General features: G+C 43.8%; 1 protein-coding gene and 1 non-coding gene across 11 annotated transcripts in view; both read right to left on the reverse strand.

Annotated features, from left to right (window-relative positions):
• pot1 (protection of telomeres 1 homolog) overlaps positions 1-22,780 on the reverse strand; it is a 350,815-nt gene that overhangs the window by 280,551 nt on the left and 47,484 nt on the right. For all 10 annotated transcript variants that reach the window (XM_041216484.1, XM_041216483.1, XM_041216491.1 and 7 more), the window contains one exon: positions 3,313-3,447. In XM_041216484.1, the coding sequence (XP_041072418.1) occupies positions 3,313-3,432 (120 nt within the window). In that variant the 5' untranslated portion in view covers positions 3,433-3,447. The remainder of the gene's footprint in view (positions 1-3,312; positions 3,448-22,780) is intronic.
• Positions 20,896-20,969, reverse strand: trnan-guu. Its single transcript has one exon. It is a non-coding gene; the product is annotated as a tRNA-Asn (tRNA).

Raw genomic sequence — 22,780 nt, forward strand, 5'->3', positions numbered from 1 at the left:
GGTTCCCGTAGTATTGTTAGTGTTCCAGGACTTGGCCCAGCAAAGATGAAGTCAGGGTGGTGTGAGTATTGCAGGGAAAGTGGAAAGTGATGGTGTTCCAAGGCACCTGTTGCCCTTATCCTTTTAGGTAGAAGAATTTGGGCATTTTGAAAGAGGAAGTTGTTAGGCTCTCTCCTGTTGGAGACAGTCCTTGCCTTGTGTAGTGCTAATGTTACTTGTCACAAATCAGCCCATGCCTGTGTGCTATCCAGTTCATACTGTACGCAAACATAAACTGCTCCATTACCTAAGGGAAAAACTGAAGATAGCCCTGAGAAATTCTTGCCAAGATGATTGGACTTCAATCACAGCCATCTTCCTGTAACCGCTGGTGAGTGTCCCCTGATCTCCACTGACTTTAGATTTACTAGGGTTCCCATTGATAACTATCCCAAGGTACTACACAGAGACATATTGGAAGCAAAGTCATGGGGAGAGAGATTAAGTGATAAGAAGTGTGGTCAAGAGCTGCAATTTAGTGGTCTTGAAGGAGAGGGATAGTTGTAGAGGAAGGAGGGGTTTTCAGGAGTGACAGAGCGCAGGACCAAGGCTGGCAATATTGCAGCTAAGGGATGGTGGATGGAGTTATCCATATGGAATATAAATATAAGAGGTTGGAGTCAGAGTAATTGAGAATTTGGAGGTGGGTTACAGGGATGGAGAAGTTTTGCAAAAGTAGAGGGAGAGACCATGAAAGATTTGAAAGACAAGGAAACGAATTCCAAATTAGAAACATAAAAAGGTACCAGGAACCAATGTAGATCAACAAAACCACAGAAAACTTGAGTGCGTCACTTGGTGTCAAATACCGTTTTGGATGAGCTGAGATTTATGGAGAGTGCAGGATTTGTGGCTGGCTAGGGGAGCTTGGAATTGCTGAATCTGGAGCTCACAACAGTACAGATGCAGGTTTTAGTAGAGAGCGTTGACGCAGGAGTATAGGCTGGTGAAGTTGCAGAGGATAAAGGGTCTGAAGCTCAGTCCAGGGATGAATAGGGCACTAAAGCTGTGAACAGTCTGGTTCAACCTGAGACAGTGGTTAAGAAGTGGATGAAATTGGTTGGAATGGTATGAGATTTGTGACGGAGGTGGAGGACAAGGTATTCTCAATATTCAGCTGTATCTACCCAAAACTGGATGACAGCCAAGAAGTCTGATAACACAGAAGCAGTGGAAGGGGTGAAAAGATGTGTGGAGAATTACACATAAAATTATACAAAATTACTGAGCTTCTGTAACTGATTAGAAAAGGAGATTGAGGGGGAACATGATCTATGTCATGGGTACAGATTGTGGACAAGGCTGTTTAACTTGTAACAGAGGCTACAGTACAAAATGAACAAGTCCCCTTTAAAAATAAAGGTAGGAACGAGGTCAGGACTAGACTTGATTGTCATATCCCAAAATGTCAAATTCCTGTATTTAATTGCTGTCAAACATTAAAAATGGTTTTCAAGTACTTTATGAAAAGACCTGCACACAGGACAATTAGTTTGCTATTATTGTGGCAGTGCTTGGGAATGATTGCAGGGCACTTTCAAAGGTGTCAATTCCATCTAAAACCGGTTTCCACGTGTCAGATTTATTTTATTTAGCTTGTGCATAGTCACAAAGCCAAGCAATAGTCTTGTTAGTGGCTGGGTAGAGTTCTTTAAGCCTGCCTTTAAGTTTAGTCAGTGAACATTCCGTGACAATGAGAGTCATTGTTTGGACTGCAGCACAGCTGCAGCCTGAATGGTCTCGGTGACCCCACAGGCTTTGGGTGGCCACACAGAGGCCTTGGCCAGTCCAGAAACTGTTGAAAAGGGCCCAGCCTTAGGAGGTCAAAGCCAGTGGTTGAGCAATGAGGTCTGTGATGACAGTGATTTCTGGTGGGTGTTTTCTTTGCCAATCCTCCTGCCATAGATCCTAAACTGTTACTTCCTCAGTGTGGTTGGTTTAACTGTATGGGATGGTGTGAGGGAAGGCATACTGCTGGTGGGTTGAGGTGGTCATTGAATACAGACAGGTCTGGGCTGGAGTGGACCTTCTCCAGTGCTTGCCTGTGGCAAGTACCTTCCTGATGGTGGGGGGGCGGGTGGCAATGTTGCTCAGGGCTGGGAGCCAGGGGAGGCAGGTTGGTTGAACAATACCTGATAATGCACATTGTTGAGTTGAGTTGCACATTGAGAAGTTTAGTGTGCAGCTGGGTACCATACTGGGTTGCAGTATTCTGCAGTTGAGTACATGATGGCAAGAACAGAGGTCCTTTGGGTCTTGAGTGGCATTGGTTCAGTGTTCTCGTCATGCCATCTATCAGTTTCCAGTCCACACTGGAACAGTACATAATGAACCTCCTAGCAAACCAAATTCAACAAGTTGGGGGAGGTATAATGGTATTATCACTGGCCTCATATTCTAGAGGCCCAGGATAATGCTCTGAGAGCCTGGGTTCGAATCCCACAATGGCAGAGAGTGAAATTTGAATTCAATAAAAACCTGGAATTAAAAGTCTGATGATAGCCACAAAACTATTGCCGATTGTCGGAAAAACTCATCTGGTTCATTAATGTCCCTTAGGGAAGGAAATCTGCTGTCCTTACCTGGTCTGGCCTACATGTGACTCCAGACCCACAGCAATGTAGTTGACTCTTAAAATGTCCTCTGAACAAGGGAATTAGGGATGGGCAATAAATGCTGGTGAATGAATAAAAAGTCTGCACTTGAAAAATCCTGCTATCACGGAATCAAAACTACATTCCAGATAAGCATCACACAACTGAGATCTGAGAGAAGATAGACTGGTAACGAGGGACAGGTTGTCAGATTATCAGGCTGATGCAACAGCACCGCTGTCTAAATCAATGGCAACAGTAGTACTCCGTACAGGCTGGTAGCAGAGCAGTTTATTCAACAAGGTTAGCACAGCTGTAAGAATCCACAGGGTCAATATAATTTGGTGTGCTTATTATCCAGTGTATGCAGACTCAGCCAGTCATTGCAGCCAAATCAGTTTTATAGACATGGCTTGCTGAAGCCAAAATTATTGTTCATTATCAACAATTGCACAAAAAGTACTACAAGAATGAAACCCATTAAATACTGTTGTACATTTGAGATGCATCATCTGTTCAATGTAAAAAAAAATGCCATAAATCTGCATGACTTATTCAAAGTGTTCAAGAGCCATAACCAGCATTTCCGAAGACAGTGGAATTTCAGTCATTTACAGAACAATTATTGAGGGTTAGCGTGTGTCCTGGTAAGACCCACGGGGAAGCAGAGAGAACTTACCTCAACATACTTGTCGTCACAGGGAGAAGACAACTGTAGTTTATCGAATTCAATCCGTTGCATGTAGCTGGGCAATTGTGCTTCAATTGCGCCAGACTCACTGAGCTGCTGAAATGGCATCACTGATCCCGTTGACTGAAAAGAAAATGAAATAAAATTCAAAATTCCTCAGTACAGATTACTCATAAAAAGATGTAAGAGCAACTCAGCAAAAAAACAGATTAGGTTCAATCAGAACAAAAAACATGGAAGATTTTTTTTTATGCACATCAGAACCCCAGAGACACGGGAACATTCAAACACATCCTGGGCCCATGAAGCAATGAAGTGTCTTGATAAGGATAAACAGGAACTGTAGCAAGAACCAGTATAAAACCCAACAGAGCCTCCAATTATACTCCAAACCTTCTGTTTTTCTCCCCTCCTAAACACTGGAATGCCACTTTTCACACAAAAGATGGCAGAAATTTGAAACTGTTGAAAGGCTGGCACAGTTAGAGCTTTCAAGACTAAGATTGACAGATTTTTGTTAGGCTGGGCTATCAATGAATATGGAGCCAAGAGGAGGAAATGGAGCAGAGGTACAGATTATCCATGATCTACTTGAATAGCGCTGAACAGCATAATGCTGTTTCTAATGTTGGCCATATTCTGAACAACCAAATTCACAATGTTTGATGATGCAGAGAGCTTATTCCACAAGTAGTGTCAAACACACAAGGAAAGGCCCCGATTTGGTCCTTTAGTCTACGTAGAGAAAGTTGATCAAAGCCAGGAATGGTGGTAGGGAGCGCTATTATTGGCCCCAGTGCAAGGGAAGGGAAATAAACGGGCATGGCTCCTGTGACTTGTTATGCTGCCTGGCCCCTGCTAGAAATGGTGTTTGTAGACATTAGATAATGACAAAATCACATCTCCACTCCACCATCAACGCCCACTAACACCAAGAAGGTGAATTCTGACCAGTTGTTTGGAGGTACCAAAAGATTGTTCAGTACCTGTGGAACTGGACCCCAAAAGAAAGACTTGAGACGGTGCACTTCATGGCTGCAGGATGTCCTAAAGCTCTGCACAGCCAAAGTATTCTGAAGAACAGGCATTGTTGTAATGCACAGTAAGGATCCACAAGTTTCTGCAGCAGACCAAGACTGCTCTCACTGAGGCACAGCTAGCCCCAAAAAGGGCTCAACAACACTTAGGAGTGGGTAAAAAACGGACTGGGATTAAAAGCACTTCTCCTATATTTGCACAAAGCAATGCTATATTTAAAAAGAGTGAAAGTGTCTCTGGGAACTACAGCATGAAAAAGAGAGCTCCATAGTGCAACAGCAACAAATAGTATTAGTGCTTTAACAGTTAAAACTAGAAATCAAAGTATAATTACACACCTCCCTCTGCCCCACCACAAGTTCTGATTGCTAGGAACCTCCAACTGAGAGAACAATCTAAGTAACAGTATGAGCACCTTCCTCGTTTTGATGACAGCTTGCCGCTTGATGAAACAGCCGGGATGAGGTGAAAACCATCTACAGAATAACCAAGGGCAAATCTGGGGTCACTACAATCCGTCCTGAGCCAGAGGAGATAGGTCATCTCCGTCCCTCCTTTCCTGGTTAGGTTTACAGAAGAGAACCTGAATTTTTTGTAAATGGAATGTCTTGCAGATGCCCATTCAGCAGAGCATCTGCTCACCTTACTTGAGAAAGCAGCCCAGTGTACCACTCCAAAATCTCTCACTGTTCACTGAGGGGCACCATCTTTTTAAAATGCTCATTTAGAGAGATTGAATGTGGACCATTTTCAGTGTGACAACAAGCAGAACAAACTTTAATGCGATTTACATAGTTGATTTATGCATTTAAGCTGTTAAGTGACTCTTTAAATGCAGCAAATAAAAGGTATTGCTTATAATGTTGAATCAGCACTACAGGCCTTCTCCTTTGCAAAGTTCCACCATGCTGGCTGCCTCCTTACAAGTGATAGTATCTGTATTAATTTATTCAAAGTATCTATTTGTCAATTGACCCAGTTAGCAAGAAACACAACAAACTGATTTGCCTGAGATGTGACCCATTTCCAACTGCAGCCAGAAACTTTCAAAGGCCTGTGGTAGGACAAGAGTAGCAGATTTTCTGGAAGTTAGCTCAAAGGCTAGCAGCATTTCTCAGCAAACCTCTGAATTCATATTGCTCACACGCCCAGGGCAAAGCAAAACAAACCCTGCGCTACAGGTAAAAATAGCAATCTGCTACGAGGAGGAAAGAAAAAGGTTGAAGTGAGCTGCTGGTATATATTTAGACACAAATGGAGAGAGGAGGTGAAACCATGGAATCATGAAATCGTGCAACACGGGGCCATTAGGCCCATTGCAACTGTGCCAGCTTCTTTGAAAGAACTATCCAATTAGTCCCACTCTGTTCTTTCCCATAGCTCTGAAATGTCTTCCTTTTCATGTACTGATCTAATTCCCTTGTAGATGTTGCTACTGAACCTGCTTTTACCACAGTTCCAGGAAATGTATTCCAAATCTTAACAGCTCCTTGCATAAAAGAAAATTCTCATCTTCCCTTCTCTGTGTCTTCTGGACACTGACCATTCAGCCAGTGGAAACTTACCCACCCTACCAAAATCCTTCACACTTTTGAAAACCTCTATTAAATCTCCCTTTAATCCTCTCTGCTCAAAAGAGAACAATCCCAGCTTCTCCAACCTATCCACATAACTGAAGTCCCTCAATCCCTCTCATCATTCAGGTAAATTTTCTGTGCACCTTCTCTAAAGTATTACATTGTAGAGACTGACGCAGGGTCCATTACAAATCCTGCCCTCCTCGTAAAAATATTCACCAATAATGTGATCCAGCAGGAACATAAGTTGTTGCTAAATAGCAGGAGACTGACTCACCTAAGGCTGTTATGCACCCCTGGAGTGGCACTGGCACAAATGCCAAAAGCCACATGGAACATTTGACACTGGATCAAACTGAGCCACAGCGAGGGAGTCAGACTAATGTGGAAACAGAGAAAATCCACAGCATATCAGAACAATGACTGTGTATTTCCTTCTTCAACAGGGGGTTCAATCCCCAAAAGGTATGATACTGTGGATACACTGTGGTGGATTGCAAAAACTTTTACATTATCATCCAGGTGACAGAGTTTAGAGACGTCTTCTAACCATCTTGCACTGCAGCAAATAAACTCTGCTCCAGTGAACAGTTGCATCAAAGCCCTGATACTAAGAAACTCTTTCTAGAAAGACATTTTTATGTGACGGGCAATTAATTTTCTTCAAATTCTATTGTAGAAAAACTGTAGATGCTTGTCATAATTTATGCATCACAATTTATATATGTCATTTAAATCATGAAACCTTACTGAAGATTTTCAGCTAATGCAACTGTGGATTATAGAACAGATTTTGTTTCCCATTATTCTTTTCTTTCACATGCACTCCCAACAATCATTTTAGCATTTGTTTTCCCTCTGTGGCTAAGATGAAATGGCAACAAGCGTTTAATAAAGAAACAACTTTTCGGGCATTTCTTAAAAGAAAATCCTACAACATTATTCGCAGCGCCTAACATTGCTCTCTCAACCAACACTACAGTTATCTCATTACAGCTTTCAGAGCCTTGGTGAGTGCAACTTGGTTTGCTAGCATTACATAGATCACTTCACACCATTGCCATCAAACTGAGAATCCCTGAGGGTGTGATATGGCTCCATCATAAAAGGTGAGTTCATTTGTTCTTTCCTTTATGTCTTGCAGGTGCATTATGTGTGATGCATTATCTATTGGTCCAGGAATAATGTTTACTGACACCCACAGGTCAAACTAGCTCTGAAAATATTCCTTCTTGAAGAAAAGATGAGTTTCATTTTTCACCAGCTTGTTTCCTCTCTCAACTTGTAAGGCCCTTGGCCTTCCATTCCTTTTATATACACATACATACATGAACACACAAAGTTATGTTGGGCAGTAAGGGGGGTGGTGGGATGGGAGAATGCATAAATCACATTGTGATACTGTACTGTACAGGAAATCTTCTTTGAGGAATTGGGAGATGGTTACTCTTCTATTTATCAGATATTGACTGGGAGCAAGCTGTGGCATTGCCACTGGACTAATAATACAGAAAACCCAGGATAATGCTCTGGGGACCTGGGTTCGAACCCCACCATGGCAGATGGTGACATTTGAATTCAATAAAAATCTGGAATTAAAAATCACAAAATCATTGCCATAAAAACCCATCTGGTTTAGGGAAAGAAATTTGCCGACCTTACCTGGTCTAGCCTACATGTGACTCCAGGAATGTGGTCGACTCTTAAATGCCCTCTGAACAAGGGCAATTAGGGATGGGCAATAAATGCTGGCCTAGCCCACATCCCATGAATGAATAAAAAATAACATGGAGTTTCTGGCTTACCATAAATTACAAGCTCCAGGGTATGCCCTAGCTGTAAAATCTTAACAGTTGTTTAATAAATTATCCTTCAATAAACCACATCACACAATTGAGTGCTGGTTACAGGGTAGTGTCATGAGTTATCTGCTATCACTTGCCACTCACTGCAAGGCTGGATCACTTACAAAGAATGAAGTTATCACATAGATGCGCTCCATCAACCAGCAGTAACCAGAAAAGAATTCAAACTCCACACTGGTACAATACATCCTAAGATTCAGCAGTCATGTTTCAAAGCATATTTTTGCTACAACAATGTAGAAACATTGGGGCATTGTTGTATTGAGCAGAAAAAGGATCAGACTTTTTCCTCAAAGCCCATTATCTTGAGATGGGACACTTTCCTTTACACTGACCCATCATGGTAGACTACATTTCTAAAGAGAGGACTCCTAGCAATGGAACATCAGTCAAGATTGTAGCCAGAAGGAAGCTACAACTGTTGATCCACAGAACAAGGAGCACACGCCAACAAGTTGAATGGGGTAATGGTCTGGTGCTGCAACAGATGGATTTTTACGACAATCAATTCATGGTCATCATTAGATTTTTAGTGAATTCACATTCCCCAATCTGCCATGGCAGGGTTCAAACCCTGGTCCCCAGAGTATTACCCTGGGTCTCTGGAATACTAGTCCAGCAACAATACCACTACACCATGGCCTCCCATGTGCTCTGGTGCTGCAACACACTCAACTTTATATTTAGAGCCACTTAAGCCTTAATGATAGGCAGATAGCAAAACTGATAAGATGTGTTAACTGGTTCTGGGTTTAGGGTGGGACTATTTAATGTGGCATGGATGGTGCCTAGATAGAGGCTAAGGTAACTGCAGTTTATAGCATATGGAAGGAGGATATGGAAACACCTGTAGAATGTTAATGTACACAAGGACACTTTTTGTCTAGTAAGGTGCTGGAACGATCCCAGTTGTGTGTGGTGGGTTAAGAACACAGTTACTTCTCCAAATCCTTACGAATTTAATTAATTTTAAGAGGAAAGATAGATAAAGCACGGCACCATCAGCACATTACAGATCGTGCAAGATCCAAGAAGCAGGTCACACCATCTGGAAGAACCCGGACAGTTAAATCTGGAATTAGAAATACTTGGGAGACAAGCAGAGTTTCAATAATATTTCATCTTTGCTTTCTGTCAAGCAAGTAGGGTGATTTGAGAGATTTTTTTTTTATCAAGTGAGTCTACAGAAGTTTCTCAAGTACCCGAGGGTGGGAGGATGAGTCAATTTTGCTGAGGTGAACATTGATGATCTAAGTGGTTGACTGCTGGGCCTGTTTTTAATAGTGTTTTACTGCTATCAGGAGTCTCTACAATGCGATGCACTTCATCAGATGCTTTAATTCCTTTAACATAATCACTATCTTTTAGACCATCAGATCAACATATCGTAATCAGCAGCACTTCTTCAGCAAACCAGTTTGAAATAAAGCAAAAAACAGGAGATGCTGGAAATCCAAAACAAAAAAAAACCTCAAAAAACTCAACAGGTCTGACAGCATCTGCAGAGAGGAACACAATTAACGTTTCGAGTCTGTATGACTCTTCAACAAAATTAAGGAAAAATAGAAAAGAGGTGAAATATAAGCTAGTTTAAGGGGGGTGGGCCAGGTAGAGCTGGAGAGAGGGCCAGTGATAGGTGGAGATAGCCAAAATATGTCATAGACAAAAGGACAAAGAGGTGTTGAAGGTGGTGATATTATCTAAGGAATCTGCTAATAGGTGACATTAAGGGTAGAAAGCAGGATGAGCAAGGTACAGATAACCCTAGTGGGGATGGGGTGAGGGGAAGGGATCGAACTAGGCTAAAAGGTAGAGATAAAACAATGGATGGCAATACATTTAAAAATAATGGAAATAGGCAGGAAAAGAAAACTCTATATAAATTATTGGAAAAAAGTGGGAATCGGAAAGGGGGTGGGGATGGAGGAGAGAGTTCATTATCTAAAGTTGTTGAACTCAATATTCAGTCCGAAAGTCTGTCAAGTGCCTAGTCGGAAGATGAAATGCTGTTCCTCCAGTTTGCATTGAGCTTCACTGGAACAATGCAGCAAGCCAAGGGCAAACATGTGGGCATGAGAGCAGGGTGGAGTGATGATAGGGACAGGGAGGTCTGGGTCATGCTTGCGAACAGACCAAAGGTGTTCTGCAAAACGGTCACCCAGTCTGCGTTTGGTCTCTCCAATGTAGATAAAACCGCATTAGGAGCAGTGAATGTAGTAGACTAAATTGAGGAATGTGCAAGTGAAATGTTGCTTCACTTGAAAGGAGTGTTTGGACCTTTGGACAGTGAGGAGAGGAGAAGTAAAGGGGCAGGTGTTGCACCTTCTGTGGTTGCATGGGAAGGTGCCGTGGGAGGGGGTTGAGGTGTAGGGGGTAATGGAAGAGTGGACCAGGGTGTCCCGGGGGTGAAGGGAAGATGTGTTTGGTGGTGGCATCATGCTGGAATTGGCGGAAATGGCGGAGGATGATCCTTTGAATGCAGAGGCTGGTGGGGTGATAAGTGAGGACAAGGGGACCCAATCATGGTTCTCGGAGGGAGAGGAAAGTCTGAGGGCAGATGCGCGGGAGATGGGCCCAACACGGTTGAGGGCCCTCTCAACCACTGTGGGTGGAAAACCTCGGTTAAGGAAGGAGGACATGTCAGAGGAACTGTTTTTGAAGGTAGCATCATCAGAACAGATGCAACGAAGACGAAGGAACTGAGAGAAGGGGATGGAGTCCTTACAGGAAGCGGGGTGTGAGGAGCTGTATTCGAGGTAGCTGTGGGAGTCGGTAGGCTTGTAATGGATATTGGTGGACAGTCTATCGCCAGAAATTGAGACAGAGAGGTCAAGGAAGGGAAGGGAAGTCTCATAGATGGACCATGTGAAAATGATGGAGGGGTGGAAATTGGAAGCAAAATTAATAAATTTTTCCAGATCCAGGCAAGAGCATGAAGCAGCACCGAAGCAATCATCGATGTACCAGAGAAAGAGTTGTGGTAGGCGGCTAGAATAGGATTGGAGAAAGGAATGTTCCACATATCTCATAAAGAGACAGGCATAACTGGGGCCCATACCACAGGGTGGTGCTGTTGTTGTCTGGCGCACCGACCTCTACCTTGCAGAGGCTGAGCATCAACTCGCAGCCACTTCCTCCTACCTCCCCCTGGACCATGACCCCACCACTGAACATCAAGCCATTGTTTCCAGGACTGTACTGACCTCATCTCCTCTGAAGATCTTCTTTCCACAGCTTCCAACCTCATAGTCTCCCAACCTCGGATGGCCCGCTTCTACCTCCTACCCAAAATCCACAAACAGGACTGTCCCAGCAGACCGATTGTGTCAGCCTGTTCCTGCCCCACAGAACTCATTTCTTGCTATCTTGACTCCATTCTCTCTCTCCCCTTGTCCAGTCCCTTCCCATCTACATCCGTGATTCCTATGCCACCCTACATCATATCAACAATTTCCAGTTCCCTGGCCCCAACTGCCTCCTCTTCACCATGGACATCCAATCCCTCTACACCTCCATCCCCCACCAGGATAGTCTGAGGGCTCTCAGCTTCTTCCTTGAACAGAGGCCCGAAAAATCCCCATCCACCATTACTCTCCTCCATCTGGCTGAACTTATTCTCTCACTGAACAATTTCTCCTTTAACTCCTCTCACTTCCTCCAAATAAAAGGTGTGGCTATGGGTACCCGCATGGGCCCCAGCTATGCCTGTCTCTTTATGGGGTATGTGGAACATTCCTTGTTCCAGTCCTACTCCGGCCCCCTCCCACAACTCTTTCTCCGGTACATTGATGATTGCTTCGGTGCTGCTTCATGCTCTCGCCTGGACCTGGAAAATTAATTAATTTTGCTTCCAATTTCCACTCCTCCATCATTTTCACATGGTCCATCTCTGACACTTCCCTTCCCTTCCTTGACCTCTCTGTCTCAATTTCTGGTGATAGACTCTCCACCAATATCCATTACAAACGTACCGACTCCCACAGGTACCTCGACCACAGCTCCTCACACCCCGCTTCCTGTAAGGACTCCATCCCATTCTCTCAGTTCCTTCGCCTCCGTCGCATCTGTTCTGATGATGCCACTTTCAAAAACAGTTCCTCTGACATGTCTTCCTTCTTCATTAACTGAGGTTTTCCACCCAGGGTGGTTGACAGGGCCCTCAACCATGTCCAGCCCATCTCCCGCGCATCCGCCCTCAAACCTTCCTCTCCCTCCCAGAATGATGATAGGGTCCCCCTTATCCTCACTTATCACCCCACCAGCCTCCGCATTCAAAGGATTATCCTCCGCCATTTCCACCAACTCCAGCATGATGCCACCACCAAACACATCTTCCCTTCACCCCTCAGCGGCATTCTGCAGTGGACCCTGGTCCACTCCTCCATCACCCCCTACAGCACAACCCCCTCCCATGGCTCCTTCCAGGCTCAATGAATGTTTATGTCTGCACCGGAGATAGAATTATGTCGTCTAACTCCATGCCTCTCAGCTTAATACAGAAATATTACCACTGAACTAAAAGTGCTATCAATATGCTGGAGGAAAGGCACAATTAAAAAATAACACTTTAATGTTGTGCCAATACACATGGGTGATAGAATATTCATAATCCATCACTATATGAGTTAGTGTACTGTTACGATCACGGTAGAGACCGATAACTTTTAAAAAGAGATTTGAATTTCCAGTTACTAGCTGAAAAATGACATGACTAGATTTCACATTTTAAAAAACTTTTACTGTAAGAAATTGCTAAAATATACTATTAAATAAACACTATTTTCTTTTGTAGGCAACTTAGACTTTAAACTACATAAAGTGACATTCTTCTTTTATACTCATCATCCATCACTCTCTCCACAAAATTACAGTCCTTTTAGCAAACAGTCCAAAGTTACTCCCAGCTTCCGTTGGGTTGCCATATTCCTGTTTCAGAGTAGTAACTTCAAGTGACCATCTCCAAACACTTTCCTCAGTTTTCAGAGAGTTCCTTAAATCTACCACCAGCAGTGAAGCCTGTTCCAGTGATTCTTCTCCCCTGCCCTATGCCAGAACAAATCTCCCGGAATCCTCAGAAAACTACAGGACACATCTCATCAACGGGAAACTGTCTGCTTCCCACATTCAGCTGTGGTAGCTCACAGCCTTTTCACTTTACTGACCTTCCAGAACTGCTGTCTATCTGTGATATTCATTGATTTGCAGGCAAGCTTGTAACCTGAGCTCAAAAACTATTTCATCTGCCCCCCTTCCCCATGATATCATGAAACATATCACCCTTGCATCCAGGTAGAATTGCTGATCAACTATCCTTGATCCCAACCCCATTCATCTTAGAAGTAAATGGACAGTTAAATTCGACCATAAGATGGAGGAGCAGAAGTAGGCCATTCGGCCTAACGAATCTGCTCCGCCATTCAATGAGATCATGGCTGATCTGATAATCTTCAACTCCACTTTCCTGTCTTTTCCCCATAAGCTTTGATTCCCTTACTGATTAAAAATCTGTCTATCCCAGCCTTGAATATACTTAACAACCCAATCTCTACAGCCCTCTGCGATAAGAAATTCCACAGATTCACTACTTTCAGAGAAGGAATTCCTCCTCATTTCTGTTTTAAACGGGCGACCCCTTACTCTGAGATTATGCTCTCTGGTCCTAGACTCTCGCACAAGGGAGAACAACCTCCCAGCACCTACCCAGCCAACCCCCCTAAGAATCCTATGTGGTTCAATAAGGTCACCTCTCATTCTTCTAAACTCTTCTAAACACAGGCCCAATGTACTTAGCCTCTCCGCATAAGAAAATCCCTCCATCCCTGGGATCAACCTATTGAGCCTCCTCTGGACTGTCTCCAATGCCAGTATATCTTTCCTTAGATAAGACATTTCACACTTAATCTGCTGCAAGTTTCACGCCCAATCTCACAGCTTGCACACACTGCCAGCTATTCAACCATGACAGGCATATCAGCCAAACATATTGCATGATCCTCACTGACAAATTCTCCTCTGTGGAGTGGCCAAGATTGAGGTGATGGCCAGCAGCGCAGCTGAAACCACTAAAGGTGACGGTACTCTCATACCCAATTCTCCTCACATCAGACTTCCCTCTCATCCCATAATCTCCTCCGAGTTGCAAGCTGCAGATGGTTTAACATTGCATCTCTTGCTTTCCCCAATTCCATTGTCATCTTCCAGGACAAAGCAGCCCACTTGACTGGCACTCATCCACAAACATTCATTCCCCCCACCACCGATGCACAGTGGCAACTGTATGTACATCTACAAGATGCACTGCAGGAATTCATCAAGCCTCCTTCGACAGCATCTTCCAACCCCATGACCACTACCACCTAGAAAGACAAGGGCAGCAAGTAGATGCAAATACCACCTGCAAGTTCCCCTCCAAGTCACTCACCATCCTGATTTGGAAATATATCACCGTTCCTGCACTGTCAAAATCCTGGAATTCCCTCCCTAACAGCACTGTGGGTGTACCTACACCACATGGACTGCAGTGGTTCAAGAAGGCAGCTCACTACCACATTCTCAAGGGCAATTAGGGATGGGCAATAAAATGCTGGCCCAGCCAGCAACGCCCACATCCTGCAAATGAATTTTTTAAAAATCCCCTCACCACAATTCCGCCCTTGTGCATTTCTCTTTTTAGATACCGAAGAGTTGCCATAATACCCATAATTCTCTTCCACCACTGCCTGGCCAGGCGGCGGTGGAAGAGAATTATGGGTATTATGCACAATTAAATACTTGGTGCATTGGTATACCAACTATAGGGCCTGCCCCCATTGTCATGGAACATGGAGGAGTCCGACACCAACTTTCTACAGGGCTTTATGCAGAGCTTGGATCCCACACTCTCCAGTGTGGAAGCGGTGGTCAACTCCATAAGATAGCTTGAGGACCCATTCAGGATGCAGAGTCTGATGGTCAACGTTTCAGCTTTCATTGCAGCACGAGCAGAAGCCACCCAATATTTCCGTGCTGCCACGTGGATTTGAACCCAAATTTCCTCCTGCACAAACTCAGACTGCTGCCATCAGTTCTGGAAACCAACATCACAGCAGCCCAGCAATCTGACCTCCAACATATTGCTAAGATCGCGAAGGAGGTGCCTGGTGGGGGGGTAACACCATGGAGGATAAACCTGCCGTCCTCTCTCAGGTTATCGGCATTTGCACTCCCACCACTGCCCCTCCACCAGTGTCCTTCCGGTTGCCTGTCAGCCAGCCAGGATGACTGTCACCCAGGCTCAGATGGTGCAGTCCGAAGCCAGGCCTTCAAGGCTCAGAGCTGCTCAAGGTCATTCTGCAAGGTAATTGGCAGTGTCCCCTAACGAAAGTTAGCATCCTTTCACCAGCCATGCTGCAGCCACTAGGTAGCTCTGTGTAGGAGCACCAGGACAGGAAAAGGCACAATGGGAACACAGGCAAAAGGCAAAGAGGACATGCACAGGGATGAATAGTAACTTTTGTATGGAATATTAGGTGGTTTGATTTATAAATCTGTCATGAAATGTTTGTTTGCTGCTGGTTTTTAATTTAGCATTGTGGCCAAGAGGACACCGTGATGGTCAGTAACAAAGAGAAGCTAAGGTGTGAGATTGTTGTTGAATGAGGAGCTGGAAATGTGTTCATCAATATTGCAGTCGGATGAGTCAATCCTTGACAGCCCAAACAGGACGTGGATGGCATTGGTTCTTTCCTTAGCTGCTCACCGTATGTCTGCTGGCAATGACAGTGCCTTCATGATTGTGAGGTTGTGAAACGTACATCAGACCACAGCAGGCCTAGACATGTGCCCTGACAAGTACCGAAGGGCTCCTCCATTGTTTGAGCACTCCAAAGGCCGACACAATCACATTTCCTGTGCCAGTTGTGGCTCTCATTTTATGCATGCTGCCTACATCAATGTGGATTACAGTGTCTTGATCCAGCTGGTCAGTTGATAACCTTCACCACCCAGTAGGCACAGTCTGATTTGTCATAGTGGCTCAAACGTGGATAGCACAGTGGACTGCTACAGGGTGAAGGAATCATGACTGCTATCAAGTTATTGAAGAGTGACGAGCATGATACACCACATCTGGACATTGAGGGAGTGGAATCTCTTTCAGTTGCACAGATCTCAGAAGTGACATAGGCCACCCACAAAGTGATGTGCGGGCGAGCAATGGCACCCTGCATCATGGGGAAGTCTGCAATCCGAGTAAAGCCATGTGTTTGTATTGCCTACTTCTCAAATGGTAAGAGCAAATGAAGCGTAGTCAGCTCTCTTTGCATATAGAACCTCAGTGATCTTCTTTATACAACAGTAGGCAACAAACTGAGAAACACTGCAAAAAGATTTAACCCAGACTGGAAGGAGTGTCACCTAAAAGTTGAAGGGACAGTCACTTCCACAGCTACTGCCAATAAGGCCCTCTCTATGCCCTGAAGCTGCAGTTCTGGCTGTAACAGGTAGCAGATTTCAATGATACTTCATAAGTGAAGCAGAGACATCTGAAACATCATTCCTGTTCTCCACTAAGTCCAAGTTTAGAGAAATGCTTTAAGGTGATCCTGGGTGAATATAGCCTCCTGCTGAGCATCCTTCTCCCCGCCTTCCTCCTCCTCCTTTAAGCAGCTTGTCCTGCTCTGTGACGCTCCACTCATTCTCGTTGTCATGCTGCAGGCCAAGGAGGAAGACAACTATTGCACCCATACCTGGGAGCATGTAGTTTGAGTAGAACCCTTGAGGTCAGTACCAAGTCCTTAGGTACCAGTCACACCACTCACTGTCAACTTCAGCAACTTTAAATAGCATGATAAAGCACCAAACATTCCTACAAACTTAGTAACAATCAATTCAAATAAAGCAGCAATGATCCCAGGAGTATTGGATAATCCCTTAAAATAACGCTGGTGGAGATTACAGAGGGGTCCATACTGCTGCTGAATACATGTTTAGCTGTGTGAGGTTTAGAGATTGTCTTAACTGGAGTCTTAAGGCTGAAAAAGACAGTGCTGGCATCAAATCAATGTTAGCCACTGATTGACACCACAATCAGCCTACTCAGTATACTTCTGGTGCATAATCCCCGTGTCCACGTCAATGGCCTCATTCAAATACCATCCAGCACAACCAGCACCAGAAGTGTGCGTGCACTGCAACGTATTGTGGAACCCGAGTCGCACCCATTACACCGAAAGTACGGATGCAACACAATCAAATTTTGCGACAGAAGATTACATTTTTTTTTATTATTTGTTCATGGGATGTGTGCATCACTGGCTAGGCCAGCATTTAGTGCAAATCCCTAACTGCCCTTGAGAAGGTGGTGGTGAGCTGCCTCCTTGAAAGGCTGCAGTCCCTGTGGTGTAAGTACAACAACAGTGTGGTCAGGGAGGGAGTTCCAGGATTTTGACCCAGTGACAGTGAAGGAACAGTGATATATTTCCAAGTCTGGATGGTGAGTGGCCTGGAGGGGAACTTCCAGGTAGCAGTGTTCCCATCTATCTGCTGCCCTTGTCCTTCTAGATAGTAGTGGTCATGGGTTTGGAAGGTGCTGTCTAAGTGTCTAAGGAGCCTGACTTGTGCCTAGCAGATGGTGGACAACTTTAGGAAGTCAGATGGTGAGTTACTCGCCACAGGATTTCTAGCCTCTGACCTGCTCTTGCAGCCACAGTATTTATATGGCTAGTCCAGTTCAGTTTCTGGACACCCCCCCCCCACTCACCCCCCACTGCGCACCCCAGGATGTTGATAGTGGGGTATTTAGCATTGATAATGCCATTGAATATCAAGGGGCGATGGTTACGTTCTCTCTTGTTGGAGATGGTCGTTGCCTGGCACATGTGAGGCACGAATGTTACTTGCCATTTGTCAGCCAATCCTGGATATTGTCCAGGTCACTGCATTTGGATATTGTTTTACTGTAATCACAGTGAACTAAACACACACAGTGCAGCAGGGTGAAAGTTTCACTCCCCCACAAATATGGTGCACTAAGCATTGGGAACTGTGTGTTCCTCAAATTATTATTTGAACTGGACTGAATCCAACAAAATTAAAACTACTTGCAAAATGGTAGGGGCACCAGTGAAGCAACACTTAAGGTGTTGGTGTGAAATTCTTTTCTCTACAATCTAAATGAGCCAGGTCCTCCCAAAAACCAGTAAATGGAGGGAATTTTGTATGAAAACTTTCAGTTTTCACTTCCAGTATCCACAAGGTAATTTCAAAGCCTCGGTTCTCTATCAGATACAATCGCACAGCCTCTTGCATCTCCACTGGTTATGCATTATTGCACTGTTTTTAGGAAGAAATAAATTATTCCAAATGCCAACGGGTGTCTGAAGATACAAACAAAACGTGCCTCGTGGAAATGTCATACGAGAAAAATGAAGTTGCAGTTCCAAATTTCAGGCAGATAACTCCAAGCCATTTTAAATGTGCTTGGTGCTCATGGCTGATTAATTATGGTGACGGGGGAAAACCTAATTATCTGTCCTGATCTCTCTTGAGGCCTGTGTAATAATGCGTTCCTCTTAATTTCAGCTTTATGGAGCACACAGCTTTTTGCCCACTCGTACAGAAAATGTAATCAGGCTCACGATGACTGGTACTGATTCCCCCTTTTGGTTTGTGCCTTACAAAGCTTTTAATGGGTCCTTTTTAAACACGAGACAACACAGAAAGCATGAAATCAAAGTGGCTGTTTCCCTGACGAGTAAAAATGAAAAGTGATCTAGAACTCTTTAAAAACTTCTATCAGTTCCTTCACATTCACTCACACTGTCCAAACAATTTCACTCATATTTCTATTAGCCAAGTTCAATGTGAAATTCTTTCATTACAACACAAAATAAATAGCATTAACTTCAAACTTTAGTTCTGCTCTCACAATCCAAGTCAGTGTGTTTCCATCTACAGTACAACCAAAAATACTTCTCTCAAACCTCGCATGTTTTCACCAATAAAAAATTTAATCGTGCAAGTTACTCCTTATATCCTAAAGCCCCAGGATCCAGAAGCAACCCTCTCAATCTTCCATGAACCTTGGTGAAAGTGGTGGTCAAACCTTCCGATTGTATTCCAAATGGAGGTGTATCCTGATCTATAAATGGTGAAATGGTAGGGAGTTAGTGTAGTTGGTATAAATGGGCAGGTTTAGATATTGGCTGATCCCAGGAAGATGCAGAATATCTGAAATCCTGGCAAAAAAATTTTAAATAATCCTTTTATTCTAGGTCTTGTCCTTTGTCAGCAATTATGATTTATTAAGCACTGAAACATACTTTGAAACATTTCAAATATTTCCAGTCACTCGCACTGGGATGAAGGTGCCATCTATCTCCAGTCTCTCACATTGGTATGAAGGAGCTTTCTATATCCAGTCTCTCACACTGGCATCAAAGAGCCATCTATCGTCAGTGTCACAGTGGCATGAAGGAGCTATCTGTCTCCAGTCTCCCAAACTGGTATGAAAGGGCCTTCTATTTCCAATCTCTCACACTGGGGTAAGGAACTATCTATCTCATTCTCTCAAACTGCGATGAAGGAGCCTTCTATCCCCAGTTTCTTTTGCTGATATGTAGACGGCTGCTGTAACTTATTTTTGATCATTAGGCCAAGCAGCAAAACTTAAAGTTTGGACTAGTATATGTACCAGAATTTGCCAGCTTGCAGATCACCAACACCGTCACTCAACCTGTGCACCAGACTTCAAAGCAGAAAAGAAATTTCATGAGAAGCTATGCAAATATCAAACAGTGCGACAAATCATTTTTCACCCACAAAAGTTAAAGAAGGAATCAGTGTGTTCTTTATTTTCAAGGGTAGAGAGGTGGGAGGAATCACCTACATTCAGTAAGTTTATTTATGATTAAAGAGGCTAAGGTTTGCTGTTTGAGAAATCCAATGTTTAATTTATATTGCAATATATAACATAATCCACTGATGATAATATCACAAACCAAACCCAACCTTTCACTCACAGCATATGTAGCCCACAGTTCAAGAGCCTGGGATCCAGGTGTTTGAGACATCTGCTGCTAGATTCGCTAACAAAGTAGCTCAGTTGGCTAGATGGCTAGCATGTGGTTCAGAAAAACGCCAACAGTGCGGGTTAGATTCCGGTTCCGGCTGAGGTAGACTTGGGATTTGCCTCCTCATTCTGCCCTTGAGAGTGGAAGGCAATGGTAAACCACCACTGACAAAAAAACACAAAGGAAATGGCTCCCACTGAAGCATCAACAATGAGCCAAGGACCTGCCTTTGAGCAGAACTCACAAGACACTGAGTTGCAGTAAGTGGGGCGGGTGAGACATTCTGCTGCAACCTCAACCAGCATTTGCTCCACTGAATCTACAAGTAACTCTTTCGAGTACAAACACGTTTCCATCTGTTCCTATTCAGATGAAGTTATATTGTTTCATAGTTTGCCATGGTGAGATTTGAACTCTTGATCTTGGGGTTACAAGCCCAGTACCATAACCACTTGGCTATTTAGGCCAAGCGTTAAGAAGGTGTAACTCTTTCGATTACAAACACGTTTCCATCTGTTTCAGATGAAATTACATTGTTTCATAGTTTGCCATTGTGAGATTTGAACTCGATCTTGGGGTTGCAAGCCCAGTACCATAACCACTTGGCTATTTAGGCCAAGCCCTGAATCTACAAGTAACTCTTTCGAGTACAAACACGTTTCCATCTGTTCCTATTCAGATGAAGTTACATTGTTTCATAGTTTGCCATTGTGAGATTTGAACTCTTGATCTTGGGGTTACAAGCCCAGTACCATAACCACTTGGCTATTTAGGCCAAGCCTCACCAAACTAAGGGTTGTAACTCTTTCGAGTACAAACACGTTTCCATCTGTTTTTTCAGATGAAGTTACATTGTTTCATAGTTTGCCATTGTGAGATTTGAACTCTTGATACTCTTTTGAGTAAACCTGTTTCCATCTGTTTCAGATGAAGTTACATTGTTTCATAGTTTGCCATTGTGAGATTTGAACTCTTGATCTTGGGGTTGCAAGCCCAGTACCATAACCACCTGGCTATTCAGGCCAAGCAGAAAATAAGCTTCGTCCCTGGGTGGGCTTGAACCACCAACCTTTCAGTTAACAGCCGAACGCGCTAACCGATTGCGCCACAGAAACTCTATAATGAATTACTATGTAGCTCTTTCGAGTACAAACCCGTTTCCATCTGTTTCAGATGAAGTTACATTGTTTCATAGTTTTGCCATTGTGAGATTTGAACTCTTGATACTCTTTTGAGTAAACCTGTTTCCATCTGTTTCAGATGAAGTTACATTGTTTCATAGTTTGCCATTGTGAGATTTGAACTCTTGATCTCTTAATCTTAGGGTTACAAACCCAGTACCATAACCACTTGGCTATTTAGGCCAAGCCCTGAATCTACAAGTACTTTCACTTAAGTTTAACTCACCACAAGTGGTCAATTGGGTTGCTTTAATGATCCTTGCAATTTCATTCAGTTTCTGAGCATTGTTCTTCCTCCCACATGATGGTTCTTTGCTGATGAATATAGGCAACTGTTTTCTTTGCAAGGAAAATATAGATCGCGAAAGGCACCCAGTAGGAGCAGCATTAATTTCATCCTGGTATCTGAAGCAAGGGCAAATGACCCTAATATTTAAACTATGGGGACCACAGCAGAAATAGAGGTGTTCATGCTTCCTGTGTTTTTCCAGGATATTCATGGGCATTCCTGAATAATTTATTTTGGTGATTGATCACTGTAAGTTATTAAATTGTTTCTGGCACTGCAGTACAGGAGATGGTCAAGGTGCCACTCAATGCCTGTGCTATTCTCCCTCCATAATGCTCTTTGAAGACTTTTGGTCTTCTGAAACTTCTGAGCTTGTCTCTCCTTACCAGTATCGCTGCCTATAGAAGATCCTAGAAAATATTTGAGACTGAAGGGTGGGAGTTCTTTGTCACAGGGAATATCCCCAGTGTTTGTCCCTCCTTCTGCCATAACTTGGTGCATTTCTGGCCGTTTTAAGAGCCTACAGCAATGCATTCCTCACCCAGCAGCTGGAAACAATGGAAGACCACTGATAACCCATTCTATACATCAAATAAAGCCCCCAACCCACCTGCACCATCCTCACATCCAATAACCAATGTAGGGGAATGACATATATTCCAGAAAGTCACACGAGTGGGCAGGAAAAAGCCCCTTTGGTCAATCCAACCAGTCCCACTCAGTTATTGCGTGCATCACAATATATATGCTCCCCATTCCAACTGAAAACCAGTTTTCATCTCATGAAAGACGCAACTGAAACACATTTTGATTACCTAAAGTGGTCAGAGAGCAATTATTCAAGTTTCCTCCCCAATTATCCTGAGTTTTGATTTTTTTTTCCCACCTCTTCCGCAATCTGTTGAGAAATTTTACTTTTCGCCCATTTGCTCTTTTTTATTCTTTCATGGGATGTGGGCTTCGCTGGCTGGGCCAGCATTTATTGCCCATCCCTAATTGCCCTTGTGAAGGTGGTGATGAGCTGCTTTCTTGAGCCGCTATAGTCCATGTGGTGTAGGTACACCCAGAGTGCTGTTAGGGAATTCCAGGATTTTTACCCAGTGACAGCGAAGTGAAGGAACAGCGACATATTTCCAAGTCAGGATAGTGTGCGGTTTGAATACGAGTTTGCAGGTGATGGTGTTTCCATGCGTCTGCTGCCCTTGTCCTTCTAGCTGGTAGAAATCACGGATTAGGAAGGTGCTGTCATAGGAGCCTTGGTAAGTAGCTGCAGTGCATCTTGTAGATGGTACACACTGCTGCCACTATGGTGGTGAAGGGAATGTTTAAGGTGGTGGATGGGGTGTTGATCAAGTGGGCTACTTTGTCCTGGATTGAGTCAAGCTTCTTGAATGTTACTGGAGCTGCACTCATCGAGGCAAGAGGGTATTCCATAGTACTGAAGACTGGTGCTCCA

The sequence above is a fragment of the Carcharodon carcharias genome, chromosome 21, assembly GCF_017639515.1.
Source record: "Carcharodon carcharias isolate sCarCar2 chromosome 21, sCarCar2.pri, whole genome shotgun sequence".
NCBI lineage: Eukaryota > Metazoa > Chordata > Chondrichthyes > Lamniformes > Lamnidae > Carcharodon > Carcharodon carcharias.